This window comes from Manacus vitellinus, unplaced genomic scaffold (genome assembly GCF_001715985.3).
Source record: "Manacus vitellinus isolate BGI_N305 unplaced genomic scaffold, ASM171598v3 scaffold_24_pilon, whole genome shotgun sequence".
Classification (NCBI taxonomy): Eukaryota; Metazoa; Chordata; class Aves; order Passeriformes; family Pipridae; genus Manacus; species Manacus vitellinus.
Window position 1 is genome coordinate 9,297,446 of NW_021939798.1, and position 24,222 is coordinate 9,321,667.

The 24,222-nt window shown below is 41.1% G+C and overlaps 1 protein-coding gene across 2 annotated transcripts in view; it reads right to left on the reverse strand.

The window, feature by feature from the left end:
* PITPNC1 (phosphatidylinositol transfer protein cytoplasmic 1) overlaps window positions 1–24,222 on the reverse strand; it is a 76,552-nt gene that overhangs the window by 26,397 nt on the left and 25,933 nt on the right. For both annotated transcript variants that reach the window (XM_018073111.2, XM_018073113.2), the window contains exons 2-5: window positions 14,888–15,036; window positions 10,993–11,081; window positions 10,533–10,540; window positions 1,428–1,499 (exon numbers count right to left, since the gene is read on the reverse strand). In XM_018073111.2, the coding sequence (XP_017928600.1) occupies window positions 1,428–1,499; window positions 10,533–10,540; window positions 10,993–11,081; window positions 14,888–15,036 (318 nt within the window). The remainder of the gene's footprint in view (window positions 1–1,427; window positions 1,500–10,532; window positions 10,541–10,992; window positions 11,082–14,887; window positions 15,037–24,222) is intronic.

Sequence of the window (24,222 nt, forward strand, 5' to 3'; positions counted from 1 at the left end):
GTCAGGCAGCAGCACAGAACGTGTCTGCTCACTGCTGACATTATGATGTACCAGAAGACAAGTCTGCACCCTCCCAAAGCCAAAGGTGTGGGCTTGCTCTGAATGAAAAGTGCTGCCAAAAAGCAGAAGGTGAACATTAAATAGTGCATAAATTACATAATGCTCACATAGCTGGTAATGGAACACACTTCTTTCTGACTCGCTCACTGCACTGGCTCAGAGCAGCGCTGACTGAGGGCTGTGGGTATCTGGGGGGTAATAGATGATCCCTGTCATGTTCCCAGTGGGAAAGTGTCTGTATGCCAAAAGCATTATTCCAAATGATACCTTGTTCTTGTACATGTAATTACCCTGCCATGAGCAGCCCAGCAGCTGTCAGCCTCGTTAACAGCAAGGCTGAGGGAAATGTGCCTCCCACCTGCAGAACAGAAAACACCTTCCCCTCACCAAGGCTGCAGGAGGGACACCTCCAGGACACTGGAAGGCTGTGTCTCACAACCCTTAAAACCTGCTTTACTGCCTTCTTCCTTCTCAAGAACAGGTTCAAACACTCCTTCACTGGGGTCTCCGTATTACAGATCACTTTTCTGGACATTGTAACTTGTATTTCATGCCTACAAGAAACTTCTCACCCTAAGTGTGCAGCCAATGGCTGTTTAAAGCAAACCAAAATGAAACACAGAGGAACGTGTTTGTGTGTGAATCCAAGGGCTGCAACTTTAAATGTTGGGCTTTATTGGAAGTTACTCTTTTTTGGCAAGGTGTAGGACTCTGCTTTGCTCCCTGAGCAACAAAGCCCCACTGAGCTCCTGCCCTCTGCTCCTGAGCCCCCCCGGATCAGCAGCTGCTGGATATCCCATCCTTCCCTAGAGAGGATTTTAAATAGTTAATTGTCTTCTCATTTTTAAGCTGTAACTCTGAAACCTTTTTAACTTTGGGTAAATGATTGCAAAAAGCATCACCTCGGTCCCCACCCACTGTTCCCCTGAAGCTGTTTACTGAGATCTCTGACCATTGTTTAGTTTCCTGTTTGCTCTTCCTGACACCACCTTGGAATTCGACCCCCTTTACCCACAGAGAATTATGTGAAACTGGAATACAATTACACCAAAAAAAGAGTAATCTTTTCTTTACTCTGCATAAAGGTTCACCAGGACTAAATTCACATGTGTAACTTGTGCTCAGAGAAGTAACAAGTAGAAGGGGACAGGCAGAGGGGACAGTGTGTACACGGATCTTTCATCTCCTGCTGGTTTAGAGGCAACTCCTCTGCAAACTTAGAAGCTCCTCATGACCAGGTCACCCAGGGAGAGGCAAAGGCACAAACTGATGGGGCTTTTCCCCAAACTGAGACCCACAACCCCCAGACACAGACCACGGGTAACTAAGAGGATTAAATCTAATGTTGCACAAGCCATGGAACTTACACTGTCGTTGCTTCCTTTGTTGTCCTCGTACTTTGTCTCTATATGAATGGAGAATTTAGGCAAAAAGGAACACTGCAACAGAAGAAAGATATGTTTAACATAAAAAATGCACCTTGTTTCATCAGCTGACATATTCAGTACAAACCCTTCGGTATCAGCTTTCTTATTTTTTGCAGGTTACTTCAAGAAAAAAATGTAAAAGTTCACAGAACATAAAAGCAAAGGGTTTTATGATTCTGGAGGGATGTAGAGATTTTACCTAAAAGCTGAATACTATAATGAAGGTATAAATAAATTAGTAAAGGCACTCTGGAATTACTAGATACAATTGTTTCCATGCTCACTATGCCAATGAGTTTGAATGTACTGAATGCCTTGTTATAAATTTAATTCACTAAGATCTTGAGAGCAATTTGATATTCCTCATCATGGATCAGTCTATCCCTCCTATAAAATAAGCCAAGGACACTTCACTACCTGCAGGTCCTGACCAAACAGACAGCAATGCTTTCATGTGTGAGGGCTTTTTACAATTTTCAGTGAGAAATGAATTTTAGTGTAATTTCCTATTAATGAAATTAAGATGGATTATGAGCTGCTGGGGAAATTCCTTTACACTAAACCCAAATAAATTTTCAATAATGCAAAAAAATTAAGAATACACAAATGGTTTTTCTATTAAAGATAATATTTCTGTATTTACATGGGAATAAATTTATTTTTCTGAGGATTGCTCAGCTTAGCTGTCTTACGAAGACTAGAATTTATAACAGTAGGCAACATAATTCGAGTAGAAAAAATACTTCAAGTATCTTTTATTTAGCATGTCACAGTTTTCCTTTCAAAGCAACTTTGCAGGTAGGCAGACAGAGCAGCTGTGTAACCAACCCTGAGGGACTCCAGTTCAGCATCTTTACCATTAGTCACCAAGTCTTTTCTTGCATTAACTGATGCAGCACAAATCCCCTACAGCAAATGGCTCTCTAAGGTGCTGTACATACAGGTTATACAATGAGGACACGGTGCCTCAGTGGCCACGGTGCTGTTGGCCCAAGTTTGGGCTTGATAACAGCGGGAAAGCTCTGAGGGAGGGGCTGATGACTAAGGGAGAGGTGATTTAGGAGGCCAGGTGGAGTTGCAGCACAACTGAAATGAGGAGCCAGCTCCCTGCAGGCTGCGGAAAATATGGCCCTTCTTCCCCGGATATCACCCAACAAGTCATTGCTCAACGTTCTTCTGAGCCCAGGATATCCAGTACTCAACCAGCACATCCACAGGCAATCCTTAAAAAACAAGGGAGAGAGTTTTCCCAAAATGAGGTGCTGTGAAAGGCAACCCCCTCCCTTTGTGCCGTTGATCTGAGGCGTGGCTGCAGTTGCAGATGAAATTATGAATAAAGCCAAATGCCAGATTTCCCTTTCCCCTTGCTACTAAAAAACCCCTGCTGTTTTCAGTCACTGCCTGGAGGTCGCCAGCCGTGAGTCAGGTCATGACACTGAAATGGTGCTGTCCCAAATATTGACTGTAGCAGTTCACCAAGACACTGCTTGAATCTAGTTGTTGATTCCTGTGACCCAGGATCTCAACTCTAATTAAAACACGAGATCTTCTAACCTTATATTTAAAAAAAAAATCACTAAGGAAAGACCAAGGATCCTTAGAGTAGCACAGAAGAATCATAAGTGCCTTTTACCTCAAGCCACCTCATTAGAGAGCAGAGTCACCCTGTGTAAACCCACCCACAGTCAGCCTCCCTTGTGTTAGGCATGGAGGACTGTAACAACCTAATTTGAGATTATAAATGGTAACATGGGTTTACCCCAAGTGAAAAATTCACCCAAAAGTAACTGCACTGCAAATATATCTCCCAGAAACTCAAGTGACTGGCAGCCACTGCTCCAGCACCCGTGGGGGGTCTCGCTGGCTTTCAGGAACACGCTTAGCAGGGCCCAAATTTTTGAACATTTCACAGAATGTGTCTCATGATTCATCAGCTGTGCTCTGACTAATTGGCAGAGGGCTCTGGCAGAACCAGAACACTGTTTATGCATCATTCAAAAGACTATTATTCATCATGCAAAAAGTTGTTGGGTTTTTTCCCCCCTCCTAAAGTGGCCTCGTATTTACTTAACTGGGAATTAAAATTGTTATGCAACAGTCAGAATCAAACTGGGGAGTGAATAATAGGTAATAAACCCTTGAGCAGATTTTTTTCTTCCAAGCACTACTCCCTTCCTGCTCTGCCTCTCCTGGGGCCCATGTTCTTCCAGCACAGACCTGGAGGTCATCAATCCCCAGCACACTCAGGAATGCACAAGGTACTGTTTTCAGCTCTCCATCTCGCTGTATCCACAGCTTGCAAGGTTCCTCTTTGGAATAAAACAGTGGCAAATTCAATCTTTAACTTGAAATTAGACTTAAATTCTACAAAATAGTACAAAATCTTCAGTGTCTTCAATGGTAAGGTGTAAAGCTCTCAAAGCAAGTGTCTTCTATATGGTCACCTCCAGACATTTTAGATGTCTTATAAACCCCTTAAAAATTGTTATACCCCAGTATACCTGTGACACTCAAAAACAAACAAGGGGTATATTCTCAGGGGTTTATTTGTTTGTTTTCTTAAACTTTCTATATTTGGCACCTCAATTTTGGATGAGCTGAGAGAGGTTTAAGGCTCGTGAGAGCACTCAATGCAAATACCACACACGAGAAGGGGCATTTCCACATGAAAATGAAGGGAATTAATGCAGGATAGAGGGGCATTTCCACATGAAAATGAAGGGAATGAATGCAGGATAGAGGGGCATTTCCTCATCAAAATGAAGGGAATGAATGCAGCACACGCAAAGCACAGCCTGCACTCGCATTTGCAATTCCCCACATATAACCTCTTGAAAAACGAAAGGCCTATTTTTAGCACGGTGATTGATTAGCGTTGCCATGGCAATAAGCAACACTTACAAGAACAGGGTAGAACCCAAGTGTGCCAAAACACTGCCAAAGTCTTAAAGAGACAGTCACACACACGGAGTGTGACAATGGTTTTATGGACAGGGCTGTCAGATTAACCTTTGCATGGTAATTACACCCGAGGTGGCTGCAGGAATTACTGGAGTTGTCAGTAAATATGTTCGTCTGAGAGAGGTTTCTTTACCCTCTGGAACCTGCTTTGTGTGAGTGATGCCAGTTCATCAGTGCCATTGCAGCTGACATTTTCCACATTTCATTTTCCACATGGTTTCTGTCTGCAGAGTGTTCAAAGACCTGCTAGAGACCTCACCCTTGCACTTCACTTTTCCTGCTCCTTGTGAATATTAATCCACAATCCTTGGCAGTTATTTTTGTACAGTAAGAATTAATCCCACTTTTTATTTAAGCAGCAGAAGCACATTCCCCTAAATCTTAACATAAAAGCCTGGCCAGGCAGACATTTCATATAAATGTCTTCTCAGACACTTCTCAGCACTTCTTAGACTGATGATTTTTTCTATATGGTCACATATACATTATATTGGCAACACAGGTGGAACTGGATCCTTTACAGAGCAATCTCCATGGAACCTCCAGGTAAAGAACCCAGTGACTGCTACAGTGAGGTGAGTGGCCAAGCCAAATTAAATCTTTTCTAAAAGGGTCATTTCCAGATACCACACCCTTTGAATTAAAAAATTTTGGGGCACTATTTTGGTACTCAGTGGGTGACAACAGCATTTCTTTGCTGAAGATCAAAAAACTGGGAAAGGCAAATGGAGTCCCTACTTCTCTATAACAGACAAAGGGGATGTGACATTAGGGGGTAGTGGAAGGTGGAATATCCACAGTTCCTTGGAAAATGGCCATCATGTTATTGAGTAGCCTCAGACTGCTCCAGACAGCACTGCCTGGGACCCCCCAGGGCTGCTGTGGGATACAGGTCACCCAGGGCACAGACCAGCAGCCACCAGGATGACAAGGGTGGAAGAGAACGGACGGAAAGGGCTGGGCAGGGGGATGGCAGGATCGGGGCAGGGGGATGGCAGGACTGGGGAGATGTGACTCCACGAGAGGGAGGAGAATTTGGACAGCAAGATAAGCACAGGAAGGTGGCAAACAGCAAAACAGAAGTGCTGTTGAGCGGGAAGGGTAGAGAACAATATAAAAGCAGGGCTTGAAAATAAACCAGGGAGCAAAACTCATAAACAAGCTGAGAAAGAAACCCACTGTTTGTATTACATACAATAACTTGGAGATGAAACAGTGACTAACAAGATGCCTCCAACCACTGTGAAACTCTTCTCTCTGGCTTTGCCTTCCCTTAGGATCTCTGTCTTTGATGCATGGGAGCAGTAACCTGCTTATTGAGGAGGAACAGCAGGGAGGAGCTGCGTGCACAAGTGGAAATGACAGTCCCATCAATCAGGGGGGTTTGGATTGCTTCACAATAAGCCAGTGCTGGAAAAAGGGAATTCTCTAAGCAGTTTTGATTTACTTGTTTCAATGGGATTAAGCTATTAGATGAGAACACAGGTTTGAAGCTTTCTAAAAATATGTTATTTGGGTTTTATAAATACTACAGAGGTCCTTCCTGTTTGCTGGAACCTCTAAGGGACACAAATCTGTGTTTTTTTAGAGCAGTGGCACCAGCCTGTCTTCTGAGTTGGGGGTGAGAGGGGAGGAATTCTGGTCGTGACTTTGCATTAGGCTCTAATCCTTCAATAAGATTCTGTTACACTTTTCATGCAGGCTCTTTATCTACTCAAACTGGAGAAAAGTTTATGCACTGAAGAGTGATGGGTTACATCCAAATCTCAAGGGCTGGTAATCAGACCAAGTGAACACAGGAAAAAACTCTACAGCCATGTTTATCTGAAACAACTATTTTCCTTCTCAAGTCATCTCATTATAAAAATAACAGTTACAAAAACCTTCCTTCCAGATAATTTACTTCACAGATAAACCAGCAGCAAAGTGAAGCACAAAACATGCCTATTCTCAAAAGTAATCAGAAAGCAGCAGGTCAGTAATGGACCATTTAGCAACTCTCACTCTGGGGCCTTGACACATACCAGATGACATAATTTTATTTTCCTCAGTCATTTGCTGTGGAAGAACTAATGTCATTGTGATAAATCATCAAAGGAATTGTTGTCTCCTGCTTTCTGTTCCATAACTGTTTTTCATAAACATTCTGAATTTATATCCCATTCCTAAGTTAATTTGAGACATTGGCATCTTGAAGGAATCCTCCTCCTCACAGGGAGTAAACCATGTCATTCCAGTGTTTATTTTGCTTTACATAATTATGAAACCAACAACTGGCCATAAATTATGCACAAAAAAAAATTTGTCCAGCTGTTTTTTTTTAAATTTCAGCCCCAGAAGTGAAATATTGCTAACAACACTGAAGCTGTTTGGGTCAGGCAGCAAATCTATTTGAAATGCTCCCTGGTAAACACTTGAACTGCTCCTTCAAACTCAAAAGAGTTTGCTTCAATTCTGTTTGTACTTTTCCAAAGCTCTTTGTGCTCCAACTTGAGAGCTAAACTTTGTTTGGCTCATTCTCACTGCACTTCGATCATATGAAGTTTTTGTACCACGGTTTAGTCACCAAACATTCGTGATCTGATTATTTGTTTGCTTGAGGGCTCCTCTCTTTTTTTTTTTGTCCAGAATCTCCACTGTCACTTGAGCAGCTCAAATGGATATTTGCTCTGTGTTGTTTATTTTCCAACGATATCCCAGTGCAGGCAAAGAAACTTAGTTCTACACAATTCCTTTTCGTTTGGTTTGCAAGAGACACAGGTTTGCTTTCTAGTTAATTATTTCTAATCCAGAAAGAAAAATAACAAAGCCTCCTGCAAGTTCCCTCGTTCTTGCCCACCAAGAATAGCATAAATATTTTCCACTCAAGAGATGTATTTGCCAAGGCTGTGATAAGCTGGCACATAAGGGGTTGTTGAGAGCTGCAAGGCATCTTTCCTCCATCCTCCAAGGGACAAAGGGCCCAGCCTGTGACTAGCAAAGGAATTCTTTCCCAAGACAGCAGCTTTCCCCCTGGGAATGCAGGTGTAGCTGGGCAGGAGGCACTTGCTGATTCCCAAGTCCTGGAATCCCTTATGGAATGGAATCCATAGGGCTCCCTTTCTGCTGTGCCCCAGATACAGTGTCCCAACTTTATCATCTTAATATCAACCTAATCACAATATTAAATGAACTCCTAGATAAAAATTAATCACGTATTTTGGCAAGATATCTTGTCAGGTTTCTAATGACAAGATCAAAATCAAAGCAGCTCCTGAATAACCTGAAAGACTTTCTCACACAGCCACCTAAACTGAACTTTACAGGGACATCTTACTCCCGAAATAGCACCCCCAAATCTGCCTGACTTCCTTTGGCTTCAGCTCCCAAAGTATTTTTTTCGACTTCTTCCTCCCTCTCAATGTCAGCAGGAAGCTTTCAAGGATTATCTCCAGCTCTGAGACAGCATTTCTTGGGACAGTAGCCATGTGTCATCTTCCTGGTAGGAAGTCTTTTGTGTGGCAGCTTTAACGAGGTACATCTGCAGATGCTCCCCTGCCACGCCACGATTTCACATCTTACACACCACAAAGGCATTGCTTGTGCAATAGTTCTGCTCAGCTCATTATCTCAAGTGTGTCAGCTGCTTTCCATACTTTTAATATGGCTGTCAGGACTTGGGAGCAGACATGCTGTTTGCTGTCAAATTTATCCATAACTGGCCCCAGATTATTAAGGACTAACATCATGACAGCATAATTTCCATTCCTGTTTTCATGCATCCAATCACTCTTGGCTTTTTATACAGCCATTGCAGAGAGCAATATTCTGAAAATTATTTTCAATGCCCAGCGAGCGTTTTTTTTCTTAGGTGTCCTAATTTCAGGCTCCTAAGAAGGTCATATTTATGAATTCCATAATATTCCACAGAAGAACCAGGTTGACAGAATATGGGCTTGAACATTTCTCATCAGCCTTCGTATTTTACAAATGAAAAAGCCTTCAGACCATCAGTAAGATTCAGTCTGTTGTTCATCCTCTTCCAAGTCACTGACAGACACTGAAATAACATCCTAAACCTTTAAGGTCCTTCCCTCTGTTTAGAGTGGAACTTGAAGGTTAATAAGGTGTGAACACACCACAGAGCAGTATGTACTTGATAAGATTATGCTTTATTTATCCAATTATTGGCCTGCCTTTAGAATCAGCTTTCCTTGAAGTGAGGCTCAATTTAACTCTTACCACGGCCCACAGACCCTTTGGAGGGAATTTGCTGTCTGTAAGAAAAGGGTTTCCAAGCTATCTTACATATTTTGGGCAATGCCTGTGGGCTTATTCTTTCTTTCAGAATTCTCTAATGACTACAGAAGATCATAATTTAGAGAAATATTCCAGACAGGGATAGGAATTATTCCCAGTGGTACATTTAACATTTTTGTTCTAGATTCAACAGTTTGAGGCAAAGGCACTGTCTCTGTTTTCCGTGAAGATAAATTCACAGTCTATCAGCTGCATTAAAACATAGTTTAGATTTTTGTCTGCAGTAGTTTCCCTCATCTCATCCCAGTATTTCTAGTTCTGTTTCCTTGCACCATGGTGAGTAATTAGTCCCCAGCTCCCCCAGGCAGTTATACTGTCACTTGTGACTGCTCTGCCTACCTTCTACACTTGGAGACCAATTTAGTTTTACTTTACAAGTCTCTCCAGCCCTGCAATCATTTCTGCTGATGCTCCTGAACATCTCTGTAGCTGTTCACCTTCCACCAACCTGCACTGAAATGTGTCCCAGCTGTGGTTTCATGGGATTACACAGAGATCACCTCCTGGTTCAGGTTCTTTGAGCACAGCATTGCTGTTTGGTTTTGAGAATGTGTTGCATTTCAAATTCAGACATATATATTTCTGTCTGCTACCATCCCTTTTCATCGTTCCCACTCGTCTCTTTCAGTTAAAGAAAAAAAAAGATTCACAGAAAAAAATTCAGATTTACTTTCAAATATCCAATGGAGAGACATCAGTGCAACACAGCAAATGTCACCTTCCCAGCCTAAAACTAAATGTGCTCTCAAAGGTAAACCCTTAATTAATGTGAACTGAAAACATCTTCAGGCAAAAAGCTGAGAATTTGTCCCTCATTACTACTGTCCCTTTTGGGGCATTTGTGTTTCCTCTGACAATCAAATGAACTTTAAACATGAAATAAAGCAGAAAAAGAAAGAAATATCTACAGCACATATTGAAAAGCACAGTTTGGTGCTTTGGGTTTTCAAATCTGGCCATTACAGTTTCAGCTCCTGGTCTCCACCTTTCAGATCTGAGCCTTTAAATCCCTTTATGTTCCCTCTTCCACATTTATCACCCTGAAATCTCTTTCCTCTCTTTATGCTTTATGAGTTTTTAAAAAATCTGCACAAACATTTTGAGCACTGTAGAGTTAAGAAAAACAAGTGGATTATGTTTTATCCACCAGTCAGAAGTTCAGACTAAATCAAAGCAGGAGTTTCCAGAAGGTCCCTTCACCTGGAATTTCCTCACCATCTCCTCCTCATCTTCCAAAGGCTGCTGAAAACTTACTGTACATTATTGAGGCCAGCACATTTAAAACAATTTTTTCTCATGATTTATGTGCTATATTTTGCCTTAGCTCTGCTAGAGAGAATAGCTGATTTTTCTGGGCACTGTGCCCAGATTATGTTTAATTTTGTCTACAGATTGTACAGTTTCCCAGATACTATACCAGAGACGAGCATTTTATAAGTTAATAAAACAATAAATAAAATAAAATCTGTTCTCATGTCTCCACGTAATAACAGGAACCTTAAAAGCCTTTCCCTGTTTTACAGAAGCTTCTCTTTGTTACAGTGAGTATCTACAAATATATCAAATTATTTCGAAGTGATAAAAAAATAAGGTAAATAATTTATAGGATCTCCATAGAAACACTTCAAATTTCCCCTTAAATTTCTTAAACAAATAGCTGAAATAAAGTTACACTACTGAATCCATTATGAATTAGTTATATTAGAAAGGAATCAGTTTGGATTCTACTACTATATTTTACATATTTTTTCTATTTTTAGAATAAAAAGAGGAAGAAAAACTTACTGTGTATTCTGATTTCCAGTTGTCCATTTGTAAAAAAAAGAACGATGAAGGAAAAGAAAAAAAAGAAGAAATGTGAAATAAAACAATGATGCAAGATCCTTACAGTAAACATACATTAATAATAAAGATTATTGTGTCAGATAGTCTGCTGATTTTATTTGACTAAAGTCTATGGGACAATAAATTTAGGACACAAGAACTCAAGCACCTGATGTTTTCTTTGCAAGGATGAAACTGCATAGATACAACTCTCCAGTTTTTATCTGTCCTTATAGACATATAATAAATAATCTTTATTTTCTGATATTAGTAAATATAAGGTGGAAAAATATATGCAGTTCAACAGGAGTTATTACAGAAACTTGGCATCTATTGCTCAGGATGTAACTTGGAGCTTCTGAAGATAAATTCAACTATCCCAAAATCCCAACCCACTCATCATTTCTGCTTTAATCCTTACCTGTGATTGTGTAAGGATAATAATTCCAGGCCTTCTCTGTAACATAAAATATTTTGGGAACGACTGCTCTAGCCCAGCTAGGCAGCTTGCTGAAAGGAAAAAGAAAACATAAAATTAGAAGAATTTATGGCTTCTGAGCCCTGTAGAAAAGAAGGTGCTCGTTTCCTGGCAGGTGTTTTAGGGGCCACAGCAATGCTCAGACTTCATGGGAGTATTTTCATTTTTCATGCCTCAGCTTTCCCCACAGCACAGGTGAAAGCAAGGCTGGCTCCCCTCCCCGGGGGAGCAGGTCGGTGCCACTGCAATGATCCCTGAGCAGATTGAACCCAGGCTGCAGATTTGGGGAATTCCTGGCAGATTTGGGGAATTCCTGGCAGATTTTGGGAATTGCTGGCCCCAGCCCTTTGGCCATGGCTGGACTCAACAGGTTGGTCCACCCCAGGTGTAACCAGGGCACCACACCCTTAACCACAGGGAGGCACCCTCCGACAAGAGCTCGTGAGGAAACACGGATTTCAGTCCACTTCCATCCCAAATCCATGATTTCTTCTTCTTAGAGGCTGTTTTTTCTCCCTCCATATTCTCTGCCAGCGCTCCAACCCTCATGTTCAGCTCACCTGGCACGCAGCTGTTCCCACACTACCAACACCAACTCCCAGGTGGGAGGGTTTTCTATTAAAATTAACAAATCACTCAAAACACCTCGTGAGGCTGGCAGGCAGCGTTTGCCCCTCTCTGCAGATGGGAAAAGTAAATAACAAAAGGGAAGGGAATTAATGGAACTGATGTCACAGCTCAGAGCTCAGTCTGTCAACAGAACTCACCAGCATGGTGGTACAACAGCAGCAGGGCCAGAAATGAATGGATACAGCATCATTAAAGGATAATTAAATAATACTATGGCAGAGGGGGAGCATTCTTTTACCATGGCTCTTGGGTCTCTTATTTCCAGCACTCTGGTCACAAAACTGATGAGCAAAGAAACATTTTAAAAAGGCAAGTTCACTGTAATTCCTCTTTCAGGCCTTTCTTAATGACTTCAGCTATAAGCACTGAGGCTGCCAGGACTGGTCACTCTGAGGCACCTTGAAAAACCACAAATATCCCTGTTCTTGAGGGACTCAGTTCCAATTGTTGGTCTAGCTGAGAAAGTCACCTGGACCAAGACTGAATCTTTACTGAACTGGAGGCTTTCAAACCTCCAAGTGGAAATGTTTGAAACAGTTCTGTTTAGATAACTGTGTGCAGAAAGTAAATTAACTTTCCACGTTAGCAAATTTCTGAAGAAAATACAGTTCGGATCATTAGGGTTTATTTAACTACGGTCTAGCTACACATAAATATTTTATCTGTCCAGGGGCAAAATGCAGAGTTAGTACATTATCTACAGATCCAAAGCCAAGTGCATTGACTTTTGCTCTTTGATGACATTGCTCAAAACTCAATTCTTTTCTTTACATAAACCTTTCTTGTGTACAGACTTTTAAGCAGCATTTTACATCCTGCATAACAGACTTCCCTGTATCAGATCTGTTTATTTTGTCAGCCTCTGTCAGTGTTTTTATGACTGCCTCCCTTACCTTTGCTAAACTTTACTCTGATGCCTAAATTATAAATACCAGAGGATGCAGAGACTTTCAGCTTCTGAAAACATTGTTCCAGCAGGAGAGAAAAGGCAGTAAACAATTCTAAATATAACTAAGGTTACACTGACACTCGAAAACATACATCTGCTCATTTTGCAGGTTTTTTTGGTTATTGTTTTTAGCATATTTGCCTGTCTACCTATCCTCACTGGTACAGCACATCTTGTAAAAAATAATTTTATGAGCAAAATACATTATACTCAGAATTGCCAGTAAGTCCCAGTCACAGGCACACATGAATTGTTCCAAGGGTCCACTCAGAGAATGAAAAGATAATATTTCTATTTCAGCAGCACAGGTATCTGTGGATCACATTATCTCTTATTTTTCTTATTTTTATTCTTATTATTATTCCCCAGGTGAAGTTCAGTCTCTCAGCACACAGGGAGAATGTGTTTTTTAAAGGCAGTGCAGCTGAAACCACTGGTGAGCAAGAAGACCCTCTGCAAGAATTAAAGGACTGGCAGATAAGAGAAGACAACACAAATAATACACAAGTATTTGCAAGAAACCATCACTAAAATATAGAAGCTCAAATTTCTTCAAGAGAGATCAGTCCAGAAGAAAACAGAGTGAAGCAAAGTTCCCCAGTTTATTAGGGCAGTGGGCCCTGGAGGGAGAAAAGCTGAGGCAGAGAAAAGCTGGTGTGGGGAGTCCTGTTCCTCAAGGAAGGCAGGCAAAGAAGTTTGCAGCACATCTTGTACTGAAGCACATCTCCTGGAGTGAAGCTTTCCAGGGATATTTTGGCCTCCAGGCACAATCCACAGTGGCCTGAAAACCTGCTGATCCCTCCCACAAATAGCACTGCAATATCTGGTGGCACTGTGACACCAAACCCAGATTAAAATGGCAAATCTAGAGATGGAGGATTCACAGTTATTATCAAACTTGGTCAGCCTGATTTCAAACATCCACCACAGCTGGAGGCTGTGGATGTTCTGAAAAGATTTGAGTGGGCACTCAGATCTTCTTTGTCAGTCTTTGTACCCATCTTTGGCTGAAAGATCCTCTGTCCCACTGCCTGCGTTACCAGGAACCACTTCCCAAGTATGGTTTGTACATGTTTTCTAGGTCCTTGTGGTCGTTCTGAATCACCCTCAAGTGGCAATTCTGAAATGCTTAAAGCCTTATTGCTTTTTAACATGCTGGAAAGAAATATCCAGAAACATTTAAAAAACCACACAAATTCTGGGAGCTCTACAGTGGGAACACATTTATTGATTTTTTCCAAGTCCTGTATCTAGCCTGTGAGAGAACAGTTACAATTACAATAATATTAAATGTTGGCAAGATATATATTATTGGACTCCTATGTTATCTGTGTGTGTGTGTGTGTGCAACATCACTGGTGATTGAATTTGGCCTGAGTTAAGGTCAGAGATGTCAGAGGTTTGCAGTGCAGGAGTCACCTGCAATGTAAAAACAATAGCTGGAGTGTTTCTATGCCCACTCCAAAAATGCTGCAGAGCAAAAGTTTAATAAAATGAAACAGGCCCAGGGGAAAAGAAGAACTTCAAAAAAGCAGGGATATTCAATTAGATCAGCAGTAGTGCAAACGGGAACAGATTGAGCAATATATTTCACAGGACACAAATCTATATATAAACATCTCTGGCCTGGGAGTGGGGAGGAATCGATGCCTCAGCAGCATCATTTCACCACAAGTCTAAGAAATGCTGGAACTTCGGGGGGAACAAAAGCAAATTGTCCACCAGGTCTTTAAGCCTGATGGTCCAGAAGGTTGTCATTGTAGGAGCCCAACGATCATTTATAACGCAAATTAACTTCGCCCGAGGCAAACTCCAGCACCAAAAATGTTGGCTTTGGGACACGATTATGAGGTGAGAAAAACTTTAAAAAAAATATTTTAATGGTTTGGTTTTGGTTTTCTTGGGGGGGCGTTTGTTGGTTTTGGTTTTTAGTTTTGGCTCCCCCTCCCCAACAATTTTAGAAAACGAAATGACAAACAGTTCAGTGTAAAAGAAAACAAAAGTTCTGATTTTCAGGACACCCTTAACTTCAAGTTATAATTCCTTCTCTTGGAAGAGATTCTCTAGAAGGAGTAGCAATAATCCCTCTATTTCAAGCCACTGAACTATCCCATCTTCCTCTGGCTCTCAGGAAGCAGCAGGTACTCCTGGGAACACGTTCCACTGCAACAGAAAGGCTCTCTCTTTGCCTGCAAGGGGCATTCCTTGCAAATTTTTATTACAGCCCACGCTGGGAGAAAACAGTTTTATTGCACTTGCCTGTTGAGATAGACACGTTTCTCTGTCAGCTGCCCATTGCCATGGTTGGGGTCTTCAAAGGGCTCGTTCTGCACCACTTCCACCCCCTCCCCTCGGTCACTCTGCTCATGGCTGTGCTTGCTGATCATGTACAGCTGGCCAATCCTGTACTGCAGAGCAAAACCAAGACAAAAAGATTAGTTTGATGTAATGATGTAATTTTATGTGCGAATAAAAGGCAGTTTAAAGGCAAAACGCGCTATTTTTGGGGTCCTCCCGTTGTCTTATTCAGCCCAGGGCACCACATGTGAAAAAAATAACAAAATCTGTGTGCATGCACATGTAAAGAATTATGCTGTAAGTATATAAAGGAAGAATAAATAAACAATTAATCTAGTGCTTCCATGTGCTGACAAGGGATTTTAACCAGCAGCTGAACTCTAAAAGTTCTGTGGGACAGGATTCTCCTGTCCTGCCCTGCAAAAAGATTCTGGGTAACTATTGCTGGTGCACAGAAACAGAAAAAAAAAAACAACCCACAAGACTCTAAGCCCTTTGAAAAAAGAAGTTTGAGATGAGTGATTTGGCAATATTATTAAAATTAATTTAAGCACTTCAATGATTCTTTTTCTATAGGCTCTTGAGTTACTCAGGAAGCCAAACCACAGGAGGATTGGCCCAACTTTGCTATTACAGAAAAATAAATTGTTGCACCAGCAATTGATTTTTTTCTCACTATGTCTTGCATGTACACCAGGGCTTTTGTCTTCAGAGAAATATAACAAAAAGTACATCCTTGAACCTTCGTTAACAAAGATTTTGGAATAAAACTGTACTTTCCCATTCATTTTCTGGTCTGAAATTTTATTCTCTAGTCCTTTACACATTCTTGAACGTACCAGGGTTTTTATAACAAACTGTCTTTGGACCTGTCCAGTTTTCTCCACTTGGATCCCTCTCTCTCCCCCAGAACAATTTGTTTGGGCATATACCTGCCAATAACTTCAATCACATCAGTCCCTTCCAATACAAAGAACAACCTGTTAATTTAGGGACTGGCTGAGCTGCCACACAGGCTGCCAAGGACCAGCTCAGCATAAGGAAACAAAAGCACAGTGACAGTCTGACCTCAGAAAACTCCATGAGATTCTTGTGGTTATTGCATCTTATAAACAGCAATCCTATCACACACTTGAAAAAGCCCAAATCAAAAGAGCAATTAGCCTGGGAAAAAAAACAAACAACCAAACCATCACAGACTTTATTAGCAACTAGCAACAGGACAGTCTTAATAAACACAATGACAAGGAAGAGGATGATGGAGGAATAACTCCAGTTTATTCCTCTGCAGCAGGCAGGCCACAAGAAGGTAAGAAATTTAGAACTTGCATCTTGCAGGATCATTAAATCCTAACATTTTTTTACTTGCTAATCCAGTTATCTACCATTGTCTCTACTGAACCCTTTTTTTCCCCCTATCTCATCAGATTTGAACATTTTGCCCTAACCTCCAAAGCTCTGAAGAGCTGCAGACCTCACAGGTACCCTCTAACAAGATCCATGACAAATTGTCTTCTCTTTTTCACTAACAATAGATGAATGCACTGGTGCACAGGCAAGGCAGAGTTTGTACACAGAGGTTGTGTATTTGATCTGATCAACAAGTACAGTTGGAAAAAGAATAACTTTCAGGCACATGAAGCTGTTCTTCAGGTCTGAAATCAAAGCACCACACTTCAAAGCCGAGTGCAAGTTGAGAAAAACTGCTTTGCCTTTAATTAGATATGTATCAATTAGACCCCCTGAGAACAAAGATGAGTGCCTGGGGAGTGACAAGGATGGCAGAAGAGAGGAAAGGTGATAAGGTTCTTATCTTCTAATGGAAAGGAAGAGGTCAGTAATTTATATCCTGTGCCATATGAAAAGGTCGTGTGAGCAGAGGGCAGATAAATTACACTTTGCCATAAAGTCAATATTTCGATTGAGATCTCTCTTGGGATTTTTGTTACCCCATAAAGTCATGACTTTTAGTTGCCATGGACACTTCTGGAAAGTGTTTCATAATTGCACATATCAATTTCCTATTTCCATGCAGTCCTTTGTAATTCTGCTCCCGGCTTGAATGGTCAAACACAAACACCTCAGTTTCTGCTGGAAATTCTGGCTCAGAAACATCAGGATGAAGGTACATTCACACTGACAGCTAACAGTGGGCTTGTACTAAAGCCTTCATTTGCTCCAGCATCATGAATCAGAGATACCCACAGAGGTTGTTGTTCTTTCAAGGACCTACACTACCATAAAATGCTTGCAAAATATCAAACCCCAAAGCCTGCAAATCAATCTGAGCAAACTCTGCACTCTGTATCAGCAGCAGGGCTGTCAAGGAGCAGCTGCTTTACAGGGGCTGCCCAGTCAGTGCTCAAAGGAAGGTTCTCCTTCTCCCATGAGGCTCAAAATCCCCCCCATTCCAATGACACCCCAGATCTCCCAGAAGGGATCCAAGGCAGCTCAGCAGGCTCCTCTCACTTGGAAGATGCTGAAGGGAACAGAAGGCACCAGGAGCAGTGCTGGACAGCTCTCCTGCAGGAATCCCACTGCTCCTGCCTCTCCACAGGCCATGGCTTTCCAGACCTATGGATCTGACTCCAGGCAAGGAGAAATATCCCCCTCCAAAGCCAGCTTGGATGGGGCCCTGGGCAACCTGATCCAGTGAGTGGCATCCCTGTCCCTGGCAGGGAGTTGGAATGAGGTGAGCATTAAGGTCCTTTCCAACCAAACCATTCCATGACCTTTCCCAGCTGGAATTCTACAAAACATACGTTAAAGTAGCTAACTTAGCTCTTTTGTGTGCTATTCATTTGTTTTTATCTGCTTCATAATATTTCAAAATCGTTCTGGAGCAGGATGGAAAATGTTAACTTCCAAAATAATAGTACTTCACCAAACCAGAGAGTACAAAACTATTATTTCAGATAAAATAACATGTTTTAAAGTGACTGTTTCTATTTACATGAATAAAATCCAAAGCAAAGACGTGTCTTTTAGAACTTGCTGGAATTCAAATGCCTGAATAAAAAGTCACAGCTTTTTCAAAGTTCCTACTGATATTGTGGAGAAACAGCACTTAAGGACCATTTTACAGCAGCAAATGATACTCATTATTCCTGAAAGGGTAAACTGATGTACCACTATTATTTATGTTGCTCTATCACAGGCTGAATTTACATGTTCTTAGCTGCAAGATAATTTGCCAAGACCATCTACTGTTCCAAGGAATTCAGTAAAAGTTCACATGGTGGCACCTGACCTGAATTTGGATCTGGACAAAAGGTCTTTGTTCGAAAATTCTTCTGTTTAACAGAGGAAAATGTATTCAATCTCAGAGGAAGAACTTCAAAAAACAAGTGCACAGAACATGGATTTCGAGGGTTTCTAAGGGTATTGCTATGTAGTTTTTGTAGCAGACTTGATGTTTTCCAACCCCAACGAGTGAGACATTGTCTGGGTGGTGACTCCTCTCCTCCTTCAACAGGCAGATGGTGTTTGCTGTTGGGAGTTTAGTCAGACAAGAAACAAGGCTCATGTTAGCAACAGCATGATGGTGGTCAATCTGATTTTGTTTAAAATTATAAGTGAAACCAGAAGCTTTTTCATCCCCCAGATAGGAGGGGGGAAAAAAAAGAAAAAAGAAAAAAAATGAAAAAAGGGGTCCACCCTCCCCATCTCTCATTTGTTGAGCTCCCACTGTCTTTAGCAGAAGCTGCACAAGAAATCTTTGCACAAACATGTCTGAATTTTTTTCAGCCTGACTAACTGTTGCTCAGGGTTTCATCTAATACAAGTCTCAGAGTGCAAACTTTCAAACTTCCGTGTGGAATGTAAAAAAGAAAGTCTCTCAAAGGAGAAATTATGCCCCAAACTATCTCTTATCTGAAATTTTCATACCACTCCTTGAAGCTCTTATCTGAATGCTCACAGAAAATGCAACAGATTTATCACTGGCTTCGTCTTACGAGTCAATTCTCACATTCAAAAGAATGGTTGAACCCTTTCATCTGCATTTACTTTTCTATAACTAAACTAAACCATTGGGGATGGTGCTGCCTTTTCAATTTCTGCAATTTTTTGTTCTAAGCCAGCAGTGAGATCCCTCCCTGCAGACAAAAGCTGGAGGCCAGAAGACACTGAGTGTCTTTTCTACCTATTCAAGGTAAGGATTGTTCAGCTGCATTTCCACAATGGAAAGTATTTCTCACGCAGTGATTCATGCTAAAACATGCCAGTGGCTTCTACTCCCATTCCCAGAAAACTGCAGTGGTAAAACAGAAAAAAAATGAAGAAAACCAGCACCCACTGAACTGCAACAGATCTGAACTTGTGCACGAGGGCAGCTCGAAAGGGCACAGTCCTGCCTCCACTGATGGCAGGAGTTGTTTTGTCATTGACCTCCATTTAGTAAAGATTTATTTACAGCAAGAAAATACCATGAATCAGCTTCACCTTTAGTTCTATCTGCCCAGCTACACTGAACCCAAGGGCATTGGTTATGGCAAAACAGTAGCAATTTGATTATGGAATTCTGATTGATAGAATGCTGTCTCATTCATAGAAAACAATGTTAAAACTGACACATTTCTGATCTATTTTCAAGTCACAGTCTTTGAAGACTCTTTGTGTGCTCCTTGTGAACGTGTTCCAGAACTTCAGATTTTTTTTTAATTAAAAATATTAATAGGAATATTATTCATTGCTTGTCCATGTTTAGAATGCTTTAAAACAATTTCTGATTATTCCTCAAAGGACCACCACGAGACAAGCACGGTGATCCCAGGGAAGTTCCCTGTCCAAACATGCACAGCCTTGTCACTCTGAGCAACCTCTTCCCAGCAGCTTCCCAGAGATATTTTACCTCTGGAATAACTTGTTTGGAAATGTACTTGCTTGAGTAAATATTTTTGTTTAGGAGGATACACTGAGGTTTCCTATTGTGTTTGTTTTGATGTTGAAGGCATTGTTTTCAGGTCTGAATGAAGACCTAAGCCTGCTATGAACATGAAAAGCTTGCAGTTAAGATATTGAAGACAGGCAAAGAAAGCATTATCCTTACTTTATACTTGATTAATTGGAACAGAAATTAATATCTCAACCTGAAAAGAGATGTCTGTGGTAGGACAGGGAATTTAGCCTCAATGTAGTGATTTCCAGCTCAGTGCTGTTACCACAACACACACCTGTAATTTCTTTTTAATTCTAAGCGGTAATTACTGAAACAGAAGTGGTTTCTCTTATCTCACTCACTAACCATAAATCCTTCATGTTAACACTGTTAGACATCATTTTAATCTGCCTTCTGAGGTGGGTGAAGCCTGATGCCTCCTCATGCTCATCTGGAGGTTGGAGCAGAGCCCTCACATGTGGGCAATCCCAGCCCTGGCTGATGGAGCTCCCAGGCTGTGCCCTCTGATCCCCAAACTCCTGCCCATGATGATTCACAGCTATTAACAATCATTTCAGAAAATCTTGTCCTGACACAAGCCCCAGGTTCTGACAAGGTGATTTGTTTCTCCCTGTTATTAACATTCCTACATGGGTTTTAACAAGAGTGGAGGAATGTGCAATGTGCTGGTGTTTGAGGGGTTTGTGTTGGCTCCTCCTTGGCTGCTTTTTGCAGTTGGGTTTTGGTTTGGTTTCCTTTCAGGTGCTGCACAGAGCTTCTACTCTGCAAGCAGTGGAGGTGAGGATGTCTTGACAAACACCACCCTCAAGGTTTTTACTGCAGGACATTGCTATGGAGGGAAACTAGTCAAACTGAGAACCACTGCAGAGTTAGAAAACGTCTTGCCACTGAAATAATCCTTGTTTTTTACATGCAGGAAGAAAACTAACTCAAACTTGGAAGTCTCTGTTATGTAGCAGAACTTACCAGTGTGAAGTAGTGGTTTGTATTTCTAAAATAGTGATTTTCCTGGTGAAATAACTACACTGTGGGTTAGGGGTCTGTGAAAAGAGTACTGCTGGGTTTGACTGCTTGGGAAATTCTGCAAGGAAAGCATGAATAATAAACAGAGAAGGCAGAAGGGAGGGGTTCTTCCAGTTCTGTGCAGAGATCCCAGACTACCTCTGAACTGACAGTAAATCTCCTTTAGCCTGGCCAAACAGCAGGGTGGACTCTACACTAATCCACCATTTGACTTCTTGTTTCCAAGCTAAGCTGCTGAGAGCAAACCAGGCACCTCTGCACTGCACTCCCTTTGTCAGGCAGAAATATCCTTGGTGCAAAGAAGTTTCTCTGAACTGGTGTTTCACGTGTCCCTGAGGCACAAACAGGAGAGAGCAGCTCCAGAAGCAGAGGCAGCTTTCTAAACTACTGTCTTCAAAAGCAAATCTGTTTTTATCTACACAAAAGATCAAGCAACTCTCCGAAAAACCCAGAAGGAATAACCCCAAACATCTGGATCCATATGATGCACTGTTGGGATTCGAGGCCCTAGAAAGTCATTTAGAGGTATAAATGTCACTTCCCCCGGTGATACATAAAGAATCCCACCAGTCAGAGTTTAGAGTTGAGCTTGAAATTTTTCTTTCAGCTAATTCCTGCACGCATCTGTGAGTCACAAAGCACCACACATCTGCTGACTTGCATCAGCAGTATTCTTTGCTGCTGCCCAAATTCATGGGAACAAGCTTTTGTAGCCTCACAAACAAACAGTTGCAGCAGGAACAGTTGACTTTTGCACGCTGTGAAGTGCCATTCTTACTGCTTTCATGCTGCTTTGCCTTTTCAGGGAAGAAATTACATCCTTTAGATACTTTATCTGTCTAAATTCCCGTGAATGGCAGTTCAGCAACAACACACTGGATGTTCAGAAAGTCACTATCCTCTGGTACTTCCAGCTAGAAAACCACAGCCTACCCTAAATCTCCAGCATCCTGGCACCTCGTGGCTTACAACCAAACAAGTGAGGCTGAAATCAATGGCAGCAGGTCCAGATCTGTGGTTAACAGGTGTACAATGAAAACCAAAATTAAAACAAATGAAAATTAAGTTGCAAATGTTCTGCTTGCATGCAAATGGTTTACCAAATATAGCTCATGTCCTGTTCAAATTGTAGTCATTTTATGCTTCTACACCAGCTGTGCTATTGAAAACAGCCAGCTGTTTATCTGCAGTGTACGAGCTCGTAGATTTTTAAGAATGAGTTTTCATGAACAATATTTTACAGTGAGTCAGCTGGTTACATTTTTTCCACCATTTACACCATGTTCTTTGGACATAAATACCAATAATGTTCTGTTATGTAGATTTACACATGTATTTCCAGCAAAGGATGCAGATATATTTTCCAGTGTCTCCAATGCCCTCTGTCCACATGGAGAACAGCTAAAAGGGACTTACTGTGTCTCTGGACCATTGATAACCAGTTTGTCCTGCATACTGGGACACTCTTCACTTCTCCTCAGCCCTGTTTATCAGGACCTGTCTCTGATTATCTGCAAACATGCCATGTCTTAATTACACCTTATTGCTTTTCATGCCCAGTTCACTCTGCCTTACAGTGCACAACTGCTTTGATAATTAACACTTTTTCCAAGTCACTACAAAAGCACATTTTATTTGCTAGCCACAATTCATTCATGAGATTGTAGTTAATTTAAAGGCTGACGTTCAAGGAGCTGTTCAGTAAATATCTTATAATTTTAACTTAGTAATGCAGTAAAATGAAGTAAAACGACAACATCATTTTTGTAGAGGTTACTAAAGGGTTTTTAGTAACGTAAACTCTTCTCCTGGTATTCCAGGAAAATGCTATTTCCATTTCAGACATTCCAAGAAAAGTCAGACTGGACAAGCATAGCTTCCTTCTCCATCCCTGTCACTGATCTTTTTCCAGCAGCTCACAGGGGGTGACACACACAGGAATTTGTTTGAATCCCAGTGAAAAGGAACATCCTCCAGGCACTGGTGATGGGGATGCAGGAGTTTGCTCTATTAAACCTGGCAGCAAAAGCTCTTATCTATTTTTTTATTAAAATAAACAGGATCTGAGGGCAAGAACCACCTCGTGTGCCTTGTGTATGAAACACAGTTTTGTTTGGCCAGTCAGGTAATGCAGCAAAGGGTTGGGCTGCAAAGCTGGGTTTGAACATGAAGGTTCACTCCTGTAAGTGCAGGATTTTTAAAAATGTATTAATTTGAATTCAGCTCAGTTTAAGCTGGGAGTATTCTAAGTTGCAGACAGCCCCTGAGCCTCTCAAAATTCAACAGACTGGGGAGCTGGGTTTATCTTTAACTCTAAATGGACCAAACACGTGTGCATCTATTCATGCTTTCAGAAATTATTTTCTCTTTCTTTGCATGGCTAATGGTGTTTGCTTAATGTTTAAGTAGAACTTCTTTCCCCTCAGGCTTCTTTTCTCTAATTACTCTTCTTCAGTAATTACTCATTTTTATGACTTACAAGGATCTCTCTCACACCAACACCATCAACTTCCAGCTAAGGAGAATTCAGTGCTTTCAGAAAGAAATATTTGCCTGTAAACTTTGAGTTTAGAAGCACCAAAGAGACTACAAAGGATTCCATAAACTTTGTCAGAATCACAGAAGGGAATAGTTCTGCAATTAGATTTTTTAGCAAGCAAGTTTCTTACAATGCATTTCAAGCAATATAACTCTGCTCATAAATATGAAAAAAGGAGAACTTCCTTAGGATACACAATCTAAAATGAATAAAACAGCATCAGAATTAGTACTTAGTACTTACAAGCAGAACAAGACAAATCCAATCTGCCTTCTGATAACTTATTCAGAACAAAGTGCAATTTTGTTTGCTACTTACAATGAAACAAAAATACACCCACAGTCCAGAATGTTTCATTTGATTATTACAAATACTTCATCCTACTTTCTGATCTTCGAAAATAAAACTGACTTCAATTTCATTTTTCAAATGCACATGTTTTATGCCTGCATCCTGTAGATAAAAATAATGTTATATACAATCTAATGTCTGTAATTAGTTGAGGTCACTCCTGCGTCTCTCCATCTAACCCAGAGCTCAGGGTGATGAAGATTTTAATGTTATCTAAAGTCATCTGATGAAAGGAAGCACGAGAGCAAGACTTGAGTTGCATAAGAAGGAAATGAAGACATAACTTTCCTCGCCACTCCCTGATTTTTGAGATACACTGAAATCTCAAAATTAATACGAAAAGAAGATATAATTTTTTTCCATTTTACTTCATTAGAACAAACCTTTGCAATTTAATACCTACTCTGTAAATCTGTGACAGAATCCCCCCACGTTGCAATGAGTCACTGCTGGTGCACCTTTGCCTTTGTTACAGGCACGAGT